Source organism: Panicum virgatum, chromosome 7N (genome assembly GCF_016808335.1).
Source record: "Panicum virgatum strain AP13 chromosome 7N, P.virgatum_v5, whole genome shotgun sequence".
In the NCBI taxonomy this organism is placed as follows: domain Eukaryota; kingdom Viridiplantae; phylum Streptophyta; class Magnoliopsida; order Poales; family Poaceae; genus Panicum; species Panicum virgatum.
In genome coordinates, this window is record NC_053151.1 from 4,167,996 (window position 1) to 4,188,528 (window position 20,533).

General features: G+C 44.3%; 2 protein-coding genes across 2 annotated transcripts; both read left to right on the forward strand.

Annotated features, from left to right (window-relative positions):
• Positions 1-979: 979 nt before the first annotated feature.
• Positions 980-6,016, forward strand: LOC120682345 (UMP-CMP kinase 2-like). The gene is made up of 10 exons (XM_039964191.1): positions 980-1,022; positions 2,173-2,426; positions 2,553-2,600; positions 2,708-2,756; positions 2,991-3,108; positions 3,212-3,368; positions 3,852-3,932; positions 4,249-4,356; positions 4,887-4,951; positions 5,738-6,016. The coding sequence occupies exons 2-10, from the start codon at positions 2,319-2,321 to the stop codon at positions 5,742-5,744; spliced, it is 741 nt and encodes a 246-aa protein (XP_039820125.1). The 5' UTR covers positions 980-1,022; positions 2,173-2,318; the 3' UTR covers positions 5,745-6,016.
• Positions 6,017-14,622: 8,606 nt separating this feature from the next.
• Positions 14,623-17,119, forward strand: LOC120682542 (UNC93-like protein 1). The gene is made up of 2 exons (XM_039964497.1): positions 14,623-16,022; positions 16,647-17,119. The coding sequence occupies exons 1-2, from the start codon at positions 14,860-14,862 to the stop codon at positions 16,885-16,887; spliced, it is 1,404 nt and encodes a 467-aa protein (XP_039820431.1). The 5' UTR covers positions 14,623-14,859; the 3' UTR covers positions 16,888-17,119.
• The last annotated feature ends 3,414 nt before the right edge of the window (positions 17,120-20,533 follow it).

The window sequence follows — 20,533 nt, forward strand, 5'->3', positions numbered from 1 at the left end:
GGACCGTAAGAAATTCGGCACAACGGTAGTAGAGAAGTCTCCATACAGGTGGTGGTGGCAAAACGGTTGTACATATGCACATGTAACTTCGGAGTTGATTTGTACAAAATAGATATAATGCATATGCGCGTAATTTGATAGCCAATGTGAAAATATGTATAATAAGACTTAGTGATGTATAGTGGTTGAAGAACAAACTCTAGGGGAACAAACAAAATAGCCTGCTACAACAAAGTATTTATAATAAAAAAACAAAACGTAGTAAAACTAGCCACGCTATTAACATGGACCAACTCATAAGTTAAAGCTATAATTAATAATAACTAGAGTGTTGCATTATATTCCGTACTCAATGATGATATAGTTTGATTTCTCATTGTATCTCTTATCGAACTATTATTATTTAGTTCATATTATTTCATATATCAAACATTATATAGAACTTAATTTGTAGAACCATGATAAACATGTTAAGTTAGAGATGATCCGATAGAGGTAAAGTTGCTTAATATGATGTCAAAAGTTTAAATTAATTATTTAACCATCTTAATGACTTCAAATGAAAAAACTCAAAACTACAAAGTTTTAGATCTCGTTGAGAGCTACAATTTTTGTATAAAAATCATCTCCATCCGAGTTCGTATGAAAAAAGATATGATTTTTCTAAAGTCGGACCTTGTCACGCCAGCGGGGGTGGCATGACAAGGCTGTACTGTCACGCCGGTGGGAGTGGCGTGACAAGGTTGACACGTAGAATATGAGCTGGCAGACCCCTTCCGAGCATTCCGAAGCGTGCCAACGTGGCACATCTTGTCACGCCAATGCATGTGGCGCGACAGCGTGTTTTTGTCACGCCACGCAGACCAGCATGACCAAAAGGTTAGATCTGCAAATATATATCTTGGTGGGTTATTTTTAAAATAAAATTGAAAAATAGATTAAAAATAAAAAAATATTCTCGGCAAGCCCCTCCCCTTCCCGTTGCACACTCTCCTGGCAGACAGCAGGGCACCACGTCATAGGTAATGGCTTCTTTGTTCTCTCATCTGCGATTTCATTTTTGTAGTAAGCAGAATAGTAGATCTCAATTTCCTACTAACTTTTTTTCTACTGAGAACATGTTTCCTACTATTCCTACCACAGTTTTATTTTCTTTGTAGCATCCACTACTAGCACAGAAGAAGAAGCTACAATTATTGATGATAAATAATTTGGTCCTGAATGAGAAGCCTCAAGAAACTGTCCTGTGCTGTTACGTGTTATGTACAATTTGCAAGTTGGAGACTTGTCGTTTTTATTCATGTAATGCTGACTTGTGAGCTTGTGACACTGCTATTTATGAACTGTAAACTGTAATATGCATTTCTGATTCCTCCGTTGTAATTTTTAATATGTCAATTGAATTCTGTGCACTCTTCTCTATGAAATAAGGGGTAGATGTCTGTGTTGGTGACAGCCCACGGGCTGGCCTGCGGGCTGTGGGGACACACATCAGGCGGGCTTGGGTTAGGGTTTTTTTGGCCCGGAGCTCGGGTCAGGCTTGGGCCAGTAGAAAAACAGGTTGGGTTTTTCCCAACCCGGCGTGAACATGGCTCGGCCCGAGATATGATCAGGTATAGTGTGGTCTGCTGAAATTCGAGATACTAGCGTGCCCTGCTCTGTTGAAATCAATGTATTGCGATGATTTTTTTAGATATCTATCTAGGTGCTTTGATCTAAAGTTTGACTATTTATCGATTTGACAATGGCATTGCCGTTTTGACATTATATATTTGTTGGATGTTCCTCCTGCATATTATCCTGGATATATATGAAGTATTCAAACATCAGTAACTTATTTCTATTCTGAACATACCATCCTGATGTATTTTCATAGCAGATTTCCATCGTTTTCCGTTTTGCATAACCTGAAATTTCTGTGAATGTTCATGCGCTACCACTTTTAAAGTCTTCCATTTTTTTAGAAGGAAATGCTTTTGTTAATATTTATATATATACATTGCTAGAGATTAGTTACATACTTGAATTTTAATCTGTTTTCAAGTGAATGCTCGTGCGGTAGTGCTAGAGAGAAAAATGAAAAAGAGAAGGGATAAGAGGGGCCCATGGGCCGCGGGCCCATAAAACTGTGGGCCTCCATTAACTCTGATGAGAGCTTGTGTTGTGCTTCAGGGAAATAGATAGACAGAGAAAAGAAGAGAAACGGAACGAGAAAAAGAGGGGAGGAGCCGGAGGAGGAAACGAGGAAGGAGGAGACGGCAGCCACCGAGCGAAAACTGGAAAGGGAAGAGCTCCACTAGCGCGTGCGTTGCGAGGAGATGTGGCGGAGGCGGCTGGGAGCTCTCCTTCTCCGATCTCCGCCGTCTTCCTCCTCCACAGCCGCCTCTTCTTGCCAGCATCGCCGCCGCCACCTCCTCCCCAGCGAGGTACCATCTTTTCTTTTCTTTTTCTTTTACGGTTTTACCCCCATCTCCCGCCCCGCGCGCATTCCGTCCAACACCTCGTGCGGTCACCCCCTCTGCGCTTATGGTCTTCGGATCTGTCTGCTGCAGGAACCTCTTGCTGTCAATCGTCTTGCACGGCTCTTCACGTCCCAAGCTGTAAGTCTGTGTTTCCTCTCAAACATATGCATTGCTGTTTCCTTCGGCAGCATAATAGGCTGCTTCTCGCGTGTGAGTGATCGATTCACTGGATCTTGTTTCTCCAGGGAAGTGATGGTGGCAATTCCCAGAAGCCGTTCATTGCTTTCGTCTTAGGTAAAGTTTCCCTTTTTCTTCTTCTTGTTTTTTTTTTTTTTTGCCCCATGAATGCACTTTATATGCACTTTTGCCCCCACATATATGGACCCTAAAACCCACACGAGTATTTACTAGAGACATACTTAACATACTTGCACTCCACGAATGTCAAACCGATGCTATTTCAAGTTTGACTCCTGTTGGTCCAATGCTGTATAACCACATGATTCAACAATCAATTCCGGCCTGTAGGGGGTCCTGGTAGTGGCAAAGGAACACAATGCACCAAAATTGCTTCGGATTTCGGATTTGCCCATTTGAGCGCTGGTGACCTTCTGCGCCATGAAATAGCATCTGGCAGTGAGAAAGGGTAATAGTATCTTGTCACATGATCTCCTGTTAGTCTTTGGATGCCCTTCCTGTGCAAAGGATTTCAGTGCACTGCTTCATCACTACACATGGTTACACTTCAGGGAGTTGATCCTGGACACCATTAAGGAAGGGAGGATCGTCCCATCAGAGATAACCGTGGAACTCATAAGGAAAGCTATGGAAACGAGCAATGCCAATAAGGTTCTTATTGATGGCTTCCCAAGGTGTGAGGAAAACAGAATCGCTTTTGAAAGAATTGTAAGTCAATTTTGACCCCTGCATTGCATTGCGTTGATAGTTCAGGACTAGCTACTAACTGACTTTGTGGATAAACAATTACAAGCTCCGTCATGTTCATTTCATTAGTTCTGGTTGAATTTTGTTTGACAATACTTCACATGGATGGACCTTTCTGCTGTTTAAAGCTGCTCACTTTATTTAATAACTTAAGCAGACATGACTTTACTCTTTTGACTTCAGCATGCATGCTGGCCTAGACTTCTATTACTAGTATGTCTTATGAATAACCAGATGATAACAATTGTACAAATCACTTTGTGATGCTTGAGAATGATGCACTCTTTTGGAGTACTTATATCAATTAGTTCTGGCGCAGTCAGTTATTAAGAAGACCAGCACGACACCTGAGTTTGTTTTTTGCTCTGTACTATGTAAATTAATACTCCTTCATACATGTTCTCAATTCTAATACATCAATGCATGTGCACCAAAAACTATCAGGTTGGAAGAGAACCAGACGTTGTGGTTTTCTTTGACTGTCCTGAGGATGAGATGGTAAAACGCCTTCTAGGCCGTAACCAGGTTAGTCTCCATGCTTCGCTGCTGAACTCTAGGCTGATATTTACTCAAAGCAAGCATGATTTTCCCACTGTATAGTGTGAGGCATCATGTTCCCTGGTTGAAAATAGAATTCTATTCTTATATTATAAGGAAAAAAAGAAAAAACAACTTATTTAGCTCAGTAATCTAAGGCGCATAACAAATATTTAGCAGAAATCTACTGAAGGTTTTTGAAATATGGCAATACGAATTTGAATATACTAAGTTTAACCTTAAGTTATGTCAATCCCTTCCTTTTGTTCTATTATTTTGTCATTTTCTCACATATGCCTTTTAGGGGCGGGTTGATGATAACATTGAGACAATCAAGAAGCGTCTAAAAGTGTTTGAGAGTTTGAATATTCCTGTTATTGACTACTATTCTTCTAGGGGAAAGGTTCGCAAGGTAAGTAAACTGTTTTATTCTGCACACAGCTATGCAAACAGGACAACTCTATATCTTACATTGCTCGAACTCTTTTTGTTGCAAAGCTGAATGATAAAACTTCTTTGTCTAACTGTAAAATTTCTATATGTATTCCGGAATCTATCTAATGTCAGTGTATGTACTCAAAAAGAATATGATTACAGAAGCATAAATGGCGGCATGTGTTGAAACACAAAATTAAACAGATGTGATGCATTTCTTCGATAACTGTTTGCACTGCTGTATAACCTCAACTTTCTTTGTTTTGGGGAAAAGTGAAATCTACTTATTGGTTAGATTTTAGATGAGCAACTGTGTTTTGATCATCCCTAGATTTTAGATGAGCAACTGTGTTTTGATCATCCCGGGAACATGGCTTGCATATGCTAAGTCGCTAAATTGCTGCAAGAGGGACATGAACCAGGGATATATGTGGTATAATGGTTTTCCCTGTAAGTCAACTTGAGGGTATAGTACTTCTAACATTAAAACTGCTCAACTGCATGCAGATAAATGCCACGGGCACTGCAGATGAAATTTTTGATGCAGTCCACAAGCTCTTTTCGTCCTTAAGGTAAGTCCCAGTGCATGACATTCGAAATTTCTCAGAAAGATTGATGATACAGTTATAGCAATGGTTATGCCGTTTTTCTTCTCCTAGAAGGGACCGCATATTTGGTATGTCTAATTATATGCCCTAGAGTAGTGAACCATGTGTGGCCGTCCTAAAGTTTTATTTTTTCTTTATGTGACTGCTTGCAGATTATTATCTAGTAGCACCAAATTGTCTGTGTATCAGTAGTTGTCATGTATGATGATGAATTGGTAATTGGTAGCAAGTTGTTTCAGGGTAACATCTTTTCATCACTACTTAAGAGTAAAAAACAATTTCTCACTTGTAAGGTTGCCATTGTAGATATAGAAAGCTATCAGCTAAGCTAATCATTATTGCTAGTAAAAGCCTGACTATTATGATTCCGTGCCCTTTGTGTTGATGGTTGACAACAAAGAAAGGCATGGCTGACAAGCAAAATGAAAAGGTACCATTTTCTTTTGGTGCTGATGGCAGAAAGAGAGTAGGATAAGGATGGAACGGGATGTATTTGTCTTTTTGTTGACTCATTTAAGCTATGCTTGTAGCCATTTTGTTGACCCATTTAGATGATAGCGACAGCATCTGCAGGCCCCAACTTTGTTAGTGTTGTGTATAAAAGGGTGGTGTAATCATTTCACCATTTGCAGGGCAACTCGTGCATTACTTGTCAACATGCAGGCGAAAGAGAATTTTTATTACTGTCAATTTCAGTCATTAGCTCATATTAGACTAAGATCATGAACAACAGAAATTTGCACTCTGCAGGTTCTGATGAGGATACTATCTTCCAAGGAATCCCGGGAGTTTGCTTAGCAATTATCTGTTATTTATTTTTCTTAAAGCCAGTGCTCACTTTGTGCCGTCTAAATCTTTTGTGCAGTAATTGTATATACACGCTATGCCTTCACGAAATAATACCCAGGGAAACACATATAACTTTGTGACACATCTAACCTGAAGCTCGTCCTGCATGGCAGGCATTATTTGTTACCTTTATTTTTCCTTCTGAATTTGTACTGCAACACCTACATGTGGTTTGCCGCACATGCTGTGTGTTTATGTCTTCGTTTTCAATTGTTTCTATTTTGTGTTGGATGCGGATATAAGATTTGGTTACCTGAGATTTTTTTTTTGATAATTAGTTACCTGAGATTGAGACAACAGAAAGTCAAAACTGCGGCATGTGTTGTGGTAACTTTCTGAGGATTTAGTGGCTGGTTACTAAGATGGAGTAGAGAACAATATGTGCAACTGTGTTTTACATGGAGCCTCTTGATTGATTCAAAGTCTATTAGGTGCCGTGGCTGGCTGGTCACTTAGACTTTCAGAGAACAGAAAAGCTTTGCAGGCAGGCAGCCTGCTATTTTTTTAGGGCAATCACAAGAGCTTATGCGCAGTGATTTTTTGTTTGTTGTTAATGCTTGCTTGGTTCCCGGCCGGTAGGGCTATGTTTGTTATAATACGTGGGATTGAGTATGAAAGCATTTGTAATTTTGTAGACCATTTTTGTCTTGCTGCAGCCGGCGTGCCTATGATATGTGTATTTGCCAGTTGAAAGATGGGACAGAATCTGAAAGTGATTGGGGCTTGTGGTGAATAAAGAGAAATGGAGGGCCGGCACTGGCATTGCCACGCAAACTCTGAAAGGAACCCAAGGAATCTTTTGATTACTGAAGCAATTCAATTCTTGGATGCTATCATCAGACATTCATTCATGAGACGGAGGAGGTCAATTCTTGTTTCTTTGTGTCGACTTTGCGGTGCCATCTGGCCCCATAACGGCCTCCACGTAGCAGTTAGGGGTGGATTAAATTCAGAAACTGACAAATATTGTCTCTTGAACCGAATTTTTTTAAAAAAAAATCAAACTGGAGTTCGTTTGAAGATAGGAGCGATATTCAGCCCGAGAACTATAAAGATTAAAAAGACGAGGATGCATCGCAAGCAATCAAAAAGCAAGGCGCCTCATATCCATGGTTTACCAAACCGTCGGTAACCGGTCCGGACCGGTACCGGTTTGGTCCGGTATAAAACCGGCCAAATTTGAATTTGAATTCATAAAAATGAAAAATTCTCAAAAAATTCCTAAAAATAGTTCAAAGGTACGACGAATCTAATGGTGTCAAATTTTCCCAAATATTTGATCATTTAGTATGGTTTGCGGAATTTAGAAGTTAAATCAAAAAAGAAAAAGAAAAAAAACGACGGCCCATTAAGGCCCATCGCGCGGCACAGTGTATTTAACCTATCCCTCTCCCGCAGCCTCAATCTCCCCCCGTCTGCTCCTCTCACCCCCTAGGCAACCCTGTCCGCCGCCAGCACCCGCCGTCCGCCGCCCTGACCCGGCCATCCGGCCCCTGAGAGCGGCTAACCGGTCACCCACACCGGTAAGCCGGGCCGGTACCAGATCTACCGGTACCGACCGGTTAGCCGCCCTTGGACGCCGGTTTACCGGCCCGTTTAGGCGGTAAACCGCCACGAGCGGCGGTAAGCCGCCGACAGGTAAGTTTTTTTTCCCTAGGATTTAGGTGTATTTAGATGATTTTTTTTAGGGTAAGATTTAGGATTTAGAATGTTTTAGGATTTAGGATGTTTTAGGATTTAGAATGTTTTAGGATTTAGGTGTATTTAGATGATTTTTGACACTATGACTTAGGAGTTAGAATATTAGATGATATATTTTTGTTGTCCATGTATGCAGATAGACAATGGCAAGCAGAGATGTTGTATGGGAACACGGGGAAAATCTTTATCTCGGATGGCGATGCAACTATTGTCGTACGCAGAAAGGAGGAGGTGGTGCGACTAGATTGAAACAACATTTGGCTGGGCGCGGGGCGGAGGTGGTCCATTGCAGGAATGTGCCACCTGATGTGCGGGAGTTCTTTCAGCGTGAGTTGGATAGGGCAAAGAAGGCAACTGCTGACCGGGCTCGAGAGAGGTTGAGACGGGAGAAGGCTGCAGCGGAGGGAAACTATCCCGGTGATGAGGAAGCTCAGGTGCAGCGTGCCATGGATCTATCAAGAGCGGAAGCAGAGTTCCGACGGGGGGTGGAACAGAGAGGAGGTGCATATGAACGTGGAGGGGGTAGTGGTTCGACGAGGGGGAATGTTATGCAGAGGATGTTTCGAAGGTCCACTTCGCAGAGGGAGAGTCCTGTGGTGGAGGACTATAACTTGGCAGCTGGTGGGAGAAGAGGAATGATGCAACCAAGGATTGATACAGGCTCCTGGACGTAGAAGGGTAAGAACGCAAAGGAAGCTATTGGTAAAGCTTGGTCAAAGTTTTTCCATATTGCAGGAGTTCCTGGAAGACAGGCTGACAGTCCATACTTTATCAGTGCGGTCAGGGAGACACAAAAGTGGGGTAAGTTTTCTTTCATTGCAATGATACCTATGAGCGTACATCCTTGTATCTCATGATTTTCATATGGTTTGCAGGTGAAGGTATCGCATCACCCACTGGACGGGATATTGATGGCAAGTACCTTGATCAGAACGAGCAAGACTTGAAGACGAGGTACGTAAAGTTTCAGAAAGACTGACCCTTATTTGGCGTCACGTTGATGTGTGATTCATGGACTGGTCCGACGAGGATGAGTGTCATCAACTTTTTGATATATTGCAATGGGGTCATGTGGTTCCATAAGTCTATTGATGCGACCGGAAGAACTCAAGATGCTGCATATTTGTTCAAGGTAGTCCCTAAACATATTCCATTCGCATGGTGTATGTTTTGACATGTTACTAAACAAGCTGTCTTCCATTGCAGGAGATTCAAAAGGTGGTGGAAGAGATTGGACCGGAGAATGTCGTACACGTAGTCACCGACAACGGCTCGAATTACAAAAAAGCATGCAAAGAACTACTAAGTGATGTGTATGACCACATAGTTTGGACACCGTGTCTAGCACACACCGTCAATTTGATGTTGAAGGATATAGCTCGAAGGCCTGAACATGGTGTTATGATCAAGCAATGCAAGCGAATTTCAAATTGGTTACACAATCATGGTCAGTTGAATGCAATGATGAGGAACGCAATCGGTGGTGAGTTGGTGAAGTGGAATGCCACTCGATTTGGAACCAACTACATGTTCCTAGAGAGCATCTATCGGAAACGCGATCGTTTCATGCAGTGGATGGCATCTACTGAGTTCCAAAACAGCAAATGGGCGAATACCGAAGAAGGTAGATTTACTCATGCAAGTTTTTCAAGTATGGAGTGGTGGGATGCAATGAAATATATCATCGACACAGTTCAACCAATATACAAGTTTCTCCGCTTCGCTGATCAGGACAAGAAGCCGAACATGTGCGAAGTCGTAATGGCCTACCAGAATATGAAACAGGAGCTGCGGTCTTTGTTTGGAACAAATATTTCAACACTGAAAGAGTATATTGAGGTGGTGGACGGGAGGTTGGGTGACGTGTTCCTAGGCACGTATGTGGGTCCAGGTAAGCACACACGAGTCATCTATTTTTAAACTCTATCGAACTACAAAAAAGCTTATTGAAGTGATTTATATTTTGCAGCTGCTGTCCTAAATCCGAGGTATGCATATACGATGGATCCAACTCAACAAATGTTTCGTGGTCTCAAGGATACATTTCAGCGCATGACGGATCTCCAGAGCGCCGTCCAGGCATTACAGGAGTTTGACGTGTTTCGGCAGAAAATTGGCGAGTATAGCAGTGAAATGGCAATGCGGATGGCGATGGACCCAAAGACATCCCCAAGTAAGAGTTACTCCGTATGAAATTGTTGTTTTCTCTATTCGAATATATTGCTTACATACTCGGTTGCACATGCAGCGTCATGGTGGATGATGTTCGGATCAAGTACTCCAAAGCTGCAGTACCTTGCCATGAGACTTGTTTCACAATGTTGTTCGTCCAGTGGATGCGAGCGGAACTGGAGTACTTTTGCCTTGCTGCATACAAAGGTTCGCAATCGGTTGTCGCACAAGAAACTTAATAAGCTTGTCTATGTCAACTACAACCTTCGTCTCCGACTTGAGGAGGTATCCGGCCCACTGATGCGTGAAGAAGGTGATTTCATTGACCAGCTGGCCCATCTTTCTTTCTATGATGAGAATAATCCGGTGCGGGAATGGATGGAATATGATAGATCTAACCGGGCTCCAGTTCTGGACGAGGATGATGATGACGGCGACATCCCTCTCCCGTCCCATATTGTCAGAGATCAAATAAACGAGTCAAATCTACGTGAGGCTACGGGGAATGATTCCATCAGCGATTGGGCACGTACAAATATAGGTGACACTCACCTAGGGAAGAGAAAGTTGCAGAAGGGACCTAAGAAGGGTGACCCGAAGCGTCGAAAAGGCAAAGGAACAGCAAAACCAGTGAGCAGCGACACCGAGACTGATGATGGCAAAGGTGAGCATAGTCCTCCATATCAGGAGTCCGATGATAGCAGCTCGGCCGATGATGGTGATGATGGTGATGATGGTGACGGTGCTGAGCCTGATGCTGGTGGTGGTGGTAGTGGTGCTGATGCTGCTGGTGGTGGTAGTGGTCGTGCTCGTGGTGTTCGTTTCACAGGTATACATTGCACATACAAATAGACACATATTTCTGACTATTGACTACTAATTATGAAATATGGTTGATTGCAGGGGAGACTCAATTCACACATGCTACTCAGGACACCGACCATGGAGCACCGCAATCGCAGAGGAGAACAGGTGGACCAACGGACCATGATAGTCCACAGCACTCTTCTTCCTCCTACAGCGATTCGAGGCACTCTTTTCACTATCCTATTCCTGACATCAGCATGCAGCCACCGACGAGATGGGTGTACGAATGGGAAGACCCCCATTTTTACACTATGTTAGTTCAGGAATGGCAGACCACATCGGCGTGGACGGGCCAAACTTGGCAACACTACAAGGCTGAGCTGCTTAGAGTGCGAGGTATCGCTTTGATGTCCAACGCCGAATACCAAACCGCGTCCCAAATGGGGGTCTTTCCATTTCTACGTTGAACTTTCGTTTCATGGGGTTTTGTATGCACGCTTATTACTATTGTATTTGTATGTATGATTATAACTTATTGTTTTGGTATGGTCATTTACATTAAAATATGCATAGCTCATGCCGAAATTTTCTTTTATTTTACACCGGGATCTATTTTTCAAGCGGCGGAAAACTAACCGGTATACCTGCCCAACCGGCCGGTATACCGGTGTAACCGGCCGGAATACCGGTATAACCGGCCGGTTTAACAGTTCTAGCGCCCCCTCCCACATCACCGGTATACCGGCCAAACCGGCCGGTAAACCGGCCCGGCCGGCCGGTATACCGGTCCGTACCGTTTGAACGCCGAGATTTGAATTCAAACAAATTCAAACGGGGTTTTGTCCGGTTCCGACCGGTAACCGGTCTAACCGGACCGGTAAACCGGTACCGGAGCCCGGCGGTTAGGCCGGTCCGGTCGGGAATGAAAACCCTGCTCATATCATAGGCATGACGAGGTTGCGTTTTGAGTCTGTTCGGGTGGTCACCGATACCGGAGACCACAACTCCATGGCCACCTCCAAAACTGCTCATGCGTGATCTTGCCATCCCGTGTACACCATCGCTTGAGTTTCTTTTCGAAACATAGCACAGACGTTCACAAACACGCGCAATCACTTGAATTTTCTGTATTTCTCTCACAGTTTATTTGCTTCTTGTTCGCAGAGAAGATATATAAATCAACAATTTTGAACTTTTAATTCCCTTAGGGTCCGACTACGTCAACTCCAGAGCACAACTAGCAACAAGCTATGATTTCAATCACCCATCATATTACATGTCGTTATGGTGAATGACAAACGGATTCAATGTCCTCGAGCTACATTTAGGCACTACATACCAACTTATCGACTGGCTAATTCATGCAAAAAATCAAATGTTGTTTTGGTGAGCGTAACAACCGGCTGCAGCTAAGGGGATTCATAAATATTTTTTGCTTACTACATATGCACATTATGCCTTCATAGATTCATAAATATTTTTTGCTTACTATATATATGCACATTATGCCTTTATAGATTCATAAATATTTTCTCACCAACATTTGTGAATGCTCCACCCGTTAGTTATAAGGGGAGAAAAATGTTGCACAAGTTAAATTATTTGAAAGGTATTCGAAATAAGATAAATGTTCCGCTAGTTAAAAATTTTGTTAATGTTCTGCTATAGAAAAAATGTTTAATGAAATCAATGCTCCAGGTTAAATAAAAGTTTTCTAGAGGTTAATCTAGATGCAGACCAGCTCTAAGGGAGTGGCGGACTGCGCCCGCTGGGGGCCATGGAGCCGAGGGCCAAGACTATATCGGTAATTATGATATATAATTTTCTATTTGGCATAATAACCATCACAAACCACCTCAGGAGGTCATGTTAGGGGTGGTAACGGATCATAGCTCTAGTGCTCTCTTCACAATCCAACTTGTTTGTTATATATTTTTAGCTCAAAATTGAATAAGATAAGAGGTTGACTCTTTTAAGGCCCGGCCTTAGATTATCTAAGTTAAAATTTGAGGTCCTTTACCACCTCTAGCCATAACGTACAGCCATAAGGAAGTCTGGTCCTTTACCACCTCTAGCCATAACGTACAGCCATAAGGAAGTCTTCCAGCTTGTAACTTAACCATCGACGGAGCGCAAGTATGTTTCGAAGTTCTGTTTTTCTTCCTACCGCCGCCACGACCATGGCACCCTGCCCACATGCTCACGCTATTCTGGGTTCTAGATGAGGAGAGGATATGTCGACACCGATGTGATTCGCTCCTCATTCGGCAACCGGCAACGGCAAGGACGGCGGACAACAGACACAGACAAATCAAGCAAGTATTATTTTTATTCGAGGTAATCATAATGATTATTGTTCTTATTTTTTATTATAGTATTGTTATATTTTATGAGCTATATATATTGCAAAGTAATTTTTATTATTCATGCAATATATTGTAATTTTAATACTAAAAATTAGTTCAATAGGCTCCTATCTTTTTTCTTGCCGAAGATAAAATTGATTCAACAGGCTCCTATCTTTTTCTTACCCAAGGAATTTTGAAACTACAGAGTCGGCCCTGTCTAGATGGTTCAATGTACGTGGATCTGATGCTGATCTGAAAAACCTAAAACAATTTCACATAGAACAAACCAAATATATCTTATATTTCAGAATGGAGAAAGCTAGCACGTGAGCTGCTGCATCATCAAATTTGGATTTCAGAATCAAGCGGCAAGGCTTGCACATCATCTTTATTTATTAGGAGTGCAAATTGGTAAACCTTAGGTGTTCCAATTATCTTTAGTTTAAAATTTTATATTAATTTTTTGAAATAAGATCTAATTATGGAGAAATAGGGTTGGAGGTGCACTCGAGGCCTTGAGGGTATTGACACCCTATATTCATGTATGGCGTCAAGTGCGACCTCAGCTTGCATCGGTCGATCAACCTAGCTAGCCTAGCTGGCTGCTGTCTTGTACTCCAAAGAAATACCGAATGTGATTTACTTTGGCAGTGTTTAGTTCCGCGAAAAGTTTTCAAAATTTTTTACTGACGCATATCACATCGAATCTTACGATACATGCATGGAGTATTAAATGTAGTTAAAAAATATAACTAATTGCACAGTTTGGTTGTAAATGACGAGACGAATCTTTTGAGATTAATTATTCTATGGTTGGACAATAGTTGCTAAATAAAACCGAAACATGCTGTAGTAACTTTTTCGCGAACTAAACACACCGAAGGACGGACAAAGATGCAGTAGCGATCGTGCCCAAAGCTCCCAACTGAAGAATCTGTGAGTGCTGTGTCTCGAGGTAATCATCCAGCAGGGATACTTTAATTTGCTAGCTTAATTAATTCGTCCTCAGTGTCGTCGAGCCAGGTCGATGCCAGTGAATCTTGAATTCTTGATGGGGATAAAGCTAGGCCCGGCCACTATTTCAGGCCCTATTTAGTTCTTAAAAAATTTTGCACAGTATTTGTCACATCGAATCTTCGAAAACATATATGTAGTATTAAATACAGTTGAAAAAAATAACTAATCACACAGTATTAGCCCGAGCTGAATCTTTTAAGTTTGATTAGTTCATAATTAGACATTATTTGTCAAGTAACAACGAAATGTGCTACAGTACCAAAAAACCAATTTTTTTGATGTGTATAAATGTTGTTTTATTAAAAAAACTACTCCATCTGATCGAGAATGTAATTCATTTGAGTTTTGTTGACAGGTAATATTTCTCAAACCTTGACCAGTTTATAAAAGATATATTAACATCTACAATACTGAATATATTATATATGCACTATTGAAACATATTATTTCATAGTCGATTAGGTGAAGTTAATTTGATGTTGCAAATGCTATGTTTTTGATAAACTTGGTGAAAGTTGAGAAAAGTTGACTGACATTTGAAAGGAGAGGGAGGAGGTGGTAAAGTTTTTCTTTTTATATGCTTTTGGAACAATGGTTTGGTACTCTCAGAATCTTTTAGACCCATGCATGTAGCAACCTTGACATATATAAATACAAAATTTATGAACTGCAGTACTCTGTTTTTTTAGTAAATATGACAAACGTGGAAGCATATGTATATCCAATGTATAAATAAATTATCATACTGCAGGGCATCCCTCCAAATGTCAGACAGATGTAGGTTCTTGTTCATCTCTTCTTCTTCCCTCCCCCAAATGCCGGCCACGCAAAACTAACATCGCGATTTTGCAATGCAACGATGAATCCAACAAATCAGATCCATCTCGATCTATATATATACCTGCACCCTCGCTCCTGCTCTTCGTCTCCATCCATCCTCACTGATCCTGATTTAATTTCCCCATCCAGTACAATACAATGGCCGTGACGGAGGTGGAGGCCTCGCCGCCGGCGGTGCCGGCAAAGCGCGGCCTCCTCCGGTACAACTCGCCGCTGGCGCAGGTGTCCCTGCTGGGCCTCATCTGCTTCTGCTGCCCGGGCATGTTCAACGCGCTCTCCGGCCTCGGCGGCGGCGGCCAGGTCGACAACGACACCGCCGACAACGCCAACACCGCCCTCTACGCCTGCTTCGCCGTCTTCGGCGTCCTCGGCGGCGCCGCGCACAACCTCCTCGGCCCGCGCGTCACGCTCCTGCTGGGCGCCCTCACCTACCCGCTCTACGCCGGCTCCTTCCTCTACTACAACCACCACGCCACCCAGGCCTTCCCCGTCGCGGCCGGCGCCATCCTCGGCGCCGGCGCCGGCTTCCTCTGGGCGGCGCAGGGCGCCATCATGACCTCCTACCCGCCGCCCAACCGCCGGGGCACCTACATCTCCCTCTTCTGGTGCCTCTTCAACCTCGGCGGCGTCTTCGGCGGCCTCCTCCCCTTCTCCTTCAACTACAACCGCAACGACAAGAAGCCCGTCGGCGTCAACGACGGCACCTACATCGGCTTCATGGCCTTCATGCTCGTCGGCGCCGCGCTCACCGTCCTCGTCCTGCCGCCGGCCAGGATCGTCCGCAGCGACGGCACCAAGGCCACCCGGGTCACCTTCTCCTCGCCGGCCACCGAGGGCGCCGAGATCCTCAAGCTCTTCGCCAACTGGAAGATGCTGCTCGTGCTCCCCGCGGCCTGGGCGAGCAACTTCTTCTACACCTACCAGTTCAACCACGTCAACGGCGCCCTCTTCACGATCCGCACCAAGGGCCTCAACAACGTCTTCTACTGGGGCGCGCAGATGCTCGGCTCCGCCGGCATCGGCTACTTCCTCGACTTCGGCTTCGCCAGCCGTAGGAAGAGGGGGCTCGTCGGGGTCCTCGCCGTCGCCCTCGTCGGGACGGCCATCTGGGGAGGCGGCTTGGCCAACCAGCTCAAGTACAACCATGGCGAATTGGCCGACCGTATCGATTTCAAGGAGGGCCGCCGGTACGCCGGGCCATTCCTGCTCTACTTCAGCTACGGCCTGCTGGATGCCATGTTCCAGAGCCTTATCTACTGGATCATTGGGGCCCTGGCAAATGACTCCGAAGTCCTCAGCAGGTACCAACTCAATCCAGCCTTTTTCTTTCTTTTCTAGCTACATACAGTTCAATAACTTAGTCAAAAATTGACTGAAACTCACAATTCGTTCAGGATTCCCTTAGGCAGCATAACAAAGACAGAGTGCTGCACTAAACTGCAAAACACGGTTTAATAAAATCTGATATGTCTTTGTGGTAGTATATATTCATGAAAATAGATAGCGCCCTGGTCACCAGTCTGAAGAGTTCCATGACCTCCAGTACCATAGCAAATTGAATTAAGCATTGATTTAATTCGGAACGGATAAAGTACTTCCAGATTCCTTGTTAGTCAAATTCAATACGTCTCGACTGGAGATTCCATTTGACTACTGACCAGTTTAAGCCACCCAACCCATGATGCCACCCTACCATGTTAATCGTCAAAACTTGAAATTCGTTGTGTCCTTTTCATGTAAACAATGTGACTGGAGACGTGGGATATCAGACTCTTCTGGTATTGTGTAAAGAGCATCCCAAAAGATACTACTTGGTTTTTCAAAAAAAAAAAATTCTTGTTGAACCATCTTTGAAGCATTGGTGCTTGCGGGGATAAAACAAAATAAAAAACTCTTTTCTGAACCACTCTTCAACTTTGATGCAGGTACGTCGGGTTCTACAAGGGGGTGCAGAGCGCGGGAGCGGCTGTGGCATGGCAAGTCGACAGGCAAAAGACGTCTCTGGTATCGCAGCTGATTGTGAACTGGGGGCTTATGACCATCAGCTATCCCTTGCTTGCCCTGCTGGTGTTCCTGGCTGTGAAGGACGAGGACAATTCGGTTTCCTCGGTGGAGGACGGAAAGGAGAAAGACAGTAAGCTGTCTGCACCAACCAGCTTCCACTAAGGATCAAGGTGTGATGGGATTTTAGTGTTGTAGAAATCAAGAAAGTACACAAGGATGGAGAGAAATTTAGGGTGTGGTGTTTGTGTATGTGGATTACCTGATAGGGATGGAAGCGTTCGTTGGTAATTACTATTTCCTTGTTGAGATTAGTTGAGCTTAAGTATGGTGACCATTATTACTTGTTTGCGTGGTAGCATACGTGTGAGTTTTGAGCAATTTATGGTTCATTTAATTTTGGATATTCATAACCTCAAAAGGCATAGTCGCGGCATATGCATATACATTTATACACACATACAAAGATATGGGCATTTTGCAGCATAAAGCAATAAATAAACTCATACGTAAATGCTAATTCTAACTGCATTATTGAAAACAGACCTAATACAACATGTGACTAATTAGTTGTGTCAACATAGAACAACACAAAATTATATAGGAAAAAAGAGTTGGAACCATCAAAAGAAATATTGAACTAACCTGAAGTCTAGAATACAGGCTAGGTTGCAGTTGCTGCTCGGCTCGAATCCTGCTACCATGCTCTGCCTTTGGCGAAGGGCTCTTTCTGACCGGACCCGAACCAAATGATCAGGTGCAGTACCAAGTGTGCATTTAACTCCTTTTTTTATATGGAGAAGTCTTTTACCATTTTACAGCTAACTCACATTCTTTTAGGTTCAGTTAACCCACTATAACAGAGATATGGAAATAATAAATGTAAAGAAAGTATTTTTACCTAAACATGAAAGATTAAGGCATAGATATTGTACCATTGCGAATCTTCCACCATCTCATTGTAAACATTCAAGCAAATGCCCATATTGGTCTTAGCTTCAAATTTATCTGCATCCTTCTCAAACTTCAACGCCTCAACATGTGTAAACATCTGAAAGAAAGTTTTTGGTCCATTACATGCAATATGTTTTGAAATTGTTGCTATTTTACCGCTTTCTCAGCCATAGTTGTTTCAGCAGGGTAACATAATCTTCAGTGCCATCACAACATCAAGTCCCAGCTGAAACACCTTAAGGTTTCAGCTCCACTTCGAAGTTAATGCTAGACACATCCTTAAGGTGTTAATCAGCCAAACGCAAGGGTTTTTAGTTTTTCACATCACAATATTCACAATCCAGCAAGAGGCATGCCATCAGAATAATTCTTTCATTAACCTGGGTAAAAATGAGCACTCTTTAATAATCAGAAGAAAAAATGTAAATGATATTTTATGTAACATATTAAATCGTAAGCTTTGGAAGGGACAATTAAGGATTCAATGTGCACACATGTACAAACTATCAGATTGTTAATGTGTAACACTAAAAGAGAGGGAGGCTAAAGCACAGTGCTCAAAACATTTTATGTCCACGTTCAGGAAGGCAACTTGTGAACTCACCATCTCTGGTTTGACATCAAAGCCATGACGATTCAGGATCATCTTCAGTCCTTTGTTCATCGGGAAGAGGTTGTCATTTCTCAACTTCATTTTCTTCAGAACCCACATCATCTCCATCACATTTCATCAAACAGACAGGCAGGCTACACCCTGAAAGAAATGGCATCAAAATTGGTGCCCAAGTTGTTCACAAACATAAGCAAACAAGAGAGCCTTACACTAAGCAAGCTTCTTTCAATCATCACTTTAGGGGCTGTTTGGTTGTTGGACTTAGACTAGCCAGGCTTAGTTCTGTAGCCTGGGCAGCCCAAGGCAGTCTAAATGGGGGAAGGCCTTGGTGTTTGGTTGGGTGGTAGGTGTATGTAGGCCTACTGTAGATTGTGTTTGGTCTCCAGGCTAACTAGGTGGGCTGTATATGTAGAGGAGGGGAGGCTTGTTTGGTTGCTATTGTATAGGCGGGTTACTCAACCGATCAGCCCAATTTGGTGTGCTTACCGCCCGGCCCACGTCGGAAGCTGGTTCATAACGGTGCGGTCAACCTTCTTAGAGTCACCGGCGTCCATTCGTCTCCCCCGCTCTCCGCCCGCCTTCCCCCTGCCCTCCGCCGCCCTCCGCCCGCCTTCCCCCTGCCGGCACGCCTTCGGCCGACGCCATTCCAGCCCTAGGGGGGTGGCCGGAGCGAGGCGCGGCCGCACGAGCCGCAGTCCATCTCCGACGGGTCTGAGGGCCCCTACTCCAACGAGCTCTTTCGAGATCAGCTCGCCGGCCCCGACGGAGGAGCAGACAGATCCATTCGAGTGCTGCTCGGCGACCCCTTGCGTCCGGTGCGTCTTCTACAAGAACCGGTGCTGGGCCACGACCGGAGGTGGAGGGCCGTCGAGGCGAGTGACCTGCGGCGCTGGTTCTTTGGTCGCGTGGTCGGTGTCTGCGTCCCGCGACTCGACTGCATGGCATGCCGCATCTGAGAGCGGTGGAGGCTCGGAGAACGCCGGCAATGACTCAGATTCCGGCAAATCAAGCCCAGTTCCTCCGATGAGGTTTTTTTACTCTCCCCTCTAGGGTTTATTTTTTTTATCATCCCCTCTAGGGTTTCGGCTTGATTAGTCTGGTGTAGATCTTGGAAAGAATGCGATAGGGTTTTGCCTTTACATGCTCTGAATCTACATGACTCTAATCGTGGTAATATGGTCTGAATTTGTTTGATCATTAGTTATCGTTCTTAGATTTTTGGTCATTTTTGTAGCGTTCATCGATTAGTTCCCTTCCCGACGGTATAGAGGATTCGCATTGGGGTGGTGTGGTGGATCAATCTTTGGTTTTATGCCATCATGGCAAGCATCCTCGTCGCCTATACGCCTGGGAAGGCAAGCACACAGGTCGTCGGTATTGGTGTAGGACACTCTCCGGGACGAAGAGGTCACAACAGCCCTAGTGAAGGAAGGCGAAGCCCCAAGGAGGGAGGAACCAGCACAATGGCAGCACGAGAATCAAAGCGACAGAATAATTGCTCTGTATTCAATCTATCCAACACAGTTACAGGGGAGGGGTAGTTATAGCCCAAATTCTCAACTACTCCCTGGCCAAAATCCCCTAACTATCCCCTAACCGCCAGCATCAGAGAATATTCACTAGGCAAATTCATAATGTTACAACACTCAACACAACTTAGTGGAATTACAGCTGGACACTCCGTACAGATCTCTGACAGTGGGGCCGCCACACTTTGCGTCCCTTCGCCATCGAGGGTCTTCGCTGCATCGGCGAAGAGGCTCTCGGAACCGCTTCGCCGTACGTCCCTTCGCTGCGCATTCCGTACTTTCACTGTACGCGCCACCTCTTCGCTTCTCTTCGGGCAGGACCGGCCTTCGCTCGGTACCCTTCGCTCCAAGGCCTCCGCGCGTGTCCTCTTCGCCTTTGCAGCTCGCTTCGCTATTTCTTCCACTTCCTTGCTTGCAGATGACTGCCTTCAGCGACGGGCGAAGGTGGCGTTCCCAACAATAGCCCCTCGAGGCCACAGCTATTCCTTGGAGCGGCTGAGGCCTCGACCGGCGTGCGAGCGAAGCCGTGCCCCCGAAGCGCCACCCCTCGGACTGGTGGGGGGGGGGGGGGTTCTGCGAGCCCAGAATCACGCGCGAGCTTTCCTTGCATTCGCCCTTCGCTTTCAGCTCTCTCTGCCTTCCCCTGCCCTTCGCCTTCTGCTCTTTGTTGTGACTTCGCCACGCCTTCGCCACGGCTTCGCTCAAGTGGTAGTGT

What these genes read in the sequence shown, in the direction of transcription:
- LOC120682345 (XM_039964191.1), top strand. Translation starts at nt 2,319, where the DNA reads ATGTGGCGGAGGCGGCTGGGAGCTCTCCTTCTCCGATCTCCGCCGTCT. An exon ending in GCCACCTCCTCCCCAGCGAG is followed by an intron (nt 2,427 to 2,552) that starts GTACCATCTTTT and finishes TGTCTGCTGCAG; the next exon opens with GAACCTCTTGCTGTCAATCG. An exon ending in GCATCTGGCAGTGAGAAAGG is followed by an intron (nt 3,109 to 3,211) that starts GTAATAGTATCT and finishes GTTACACTTCAG; the next exon opens with GGAGTTGATCCTGGACACCA.
- LOC120682542 (XM_039964497.1), top strand. Translation starts at nt 14,860, where the DNA reads ATGGCCGTGACGGAGGTGGAGGCCTCGCCGCCGGCGGTGCCGGCAAAG. An exon ending in GACTCCGAAGTCCTCAGCAG is followed by an intron (nt 16,023 to 16,646) that starts GTACCAACTCAA and finishes ACTTTGATGCAG; the next exon opens with GTACGTCGGGTTCTACAAGG.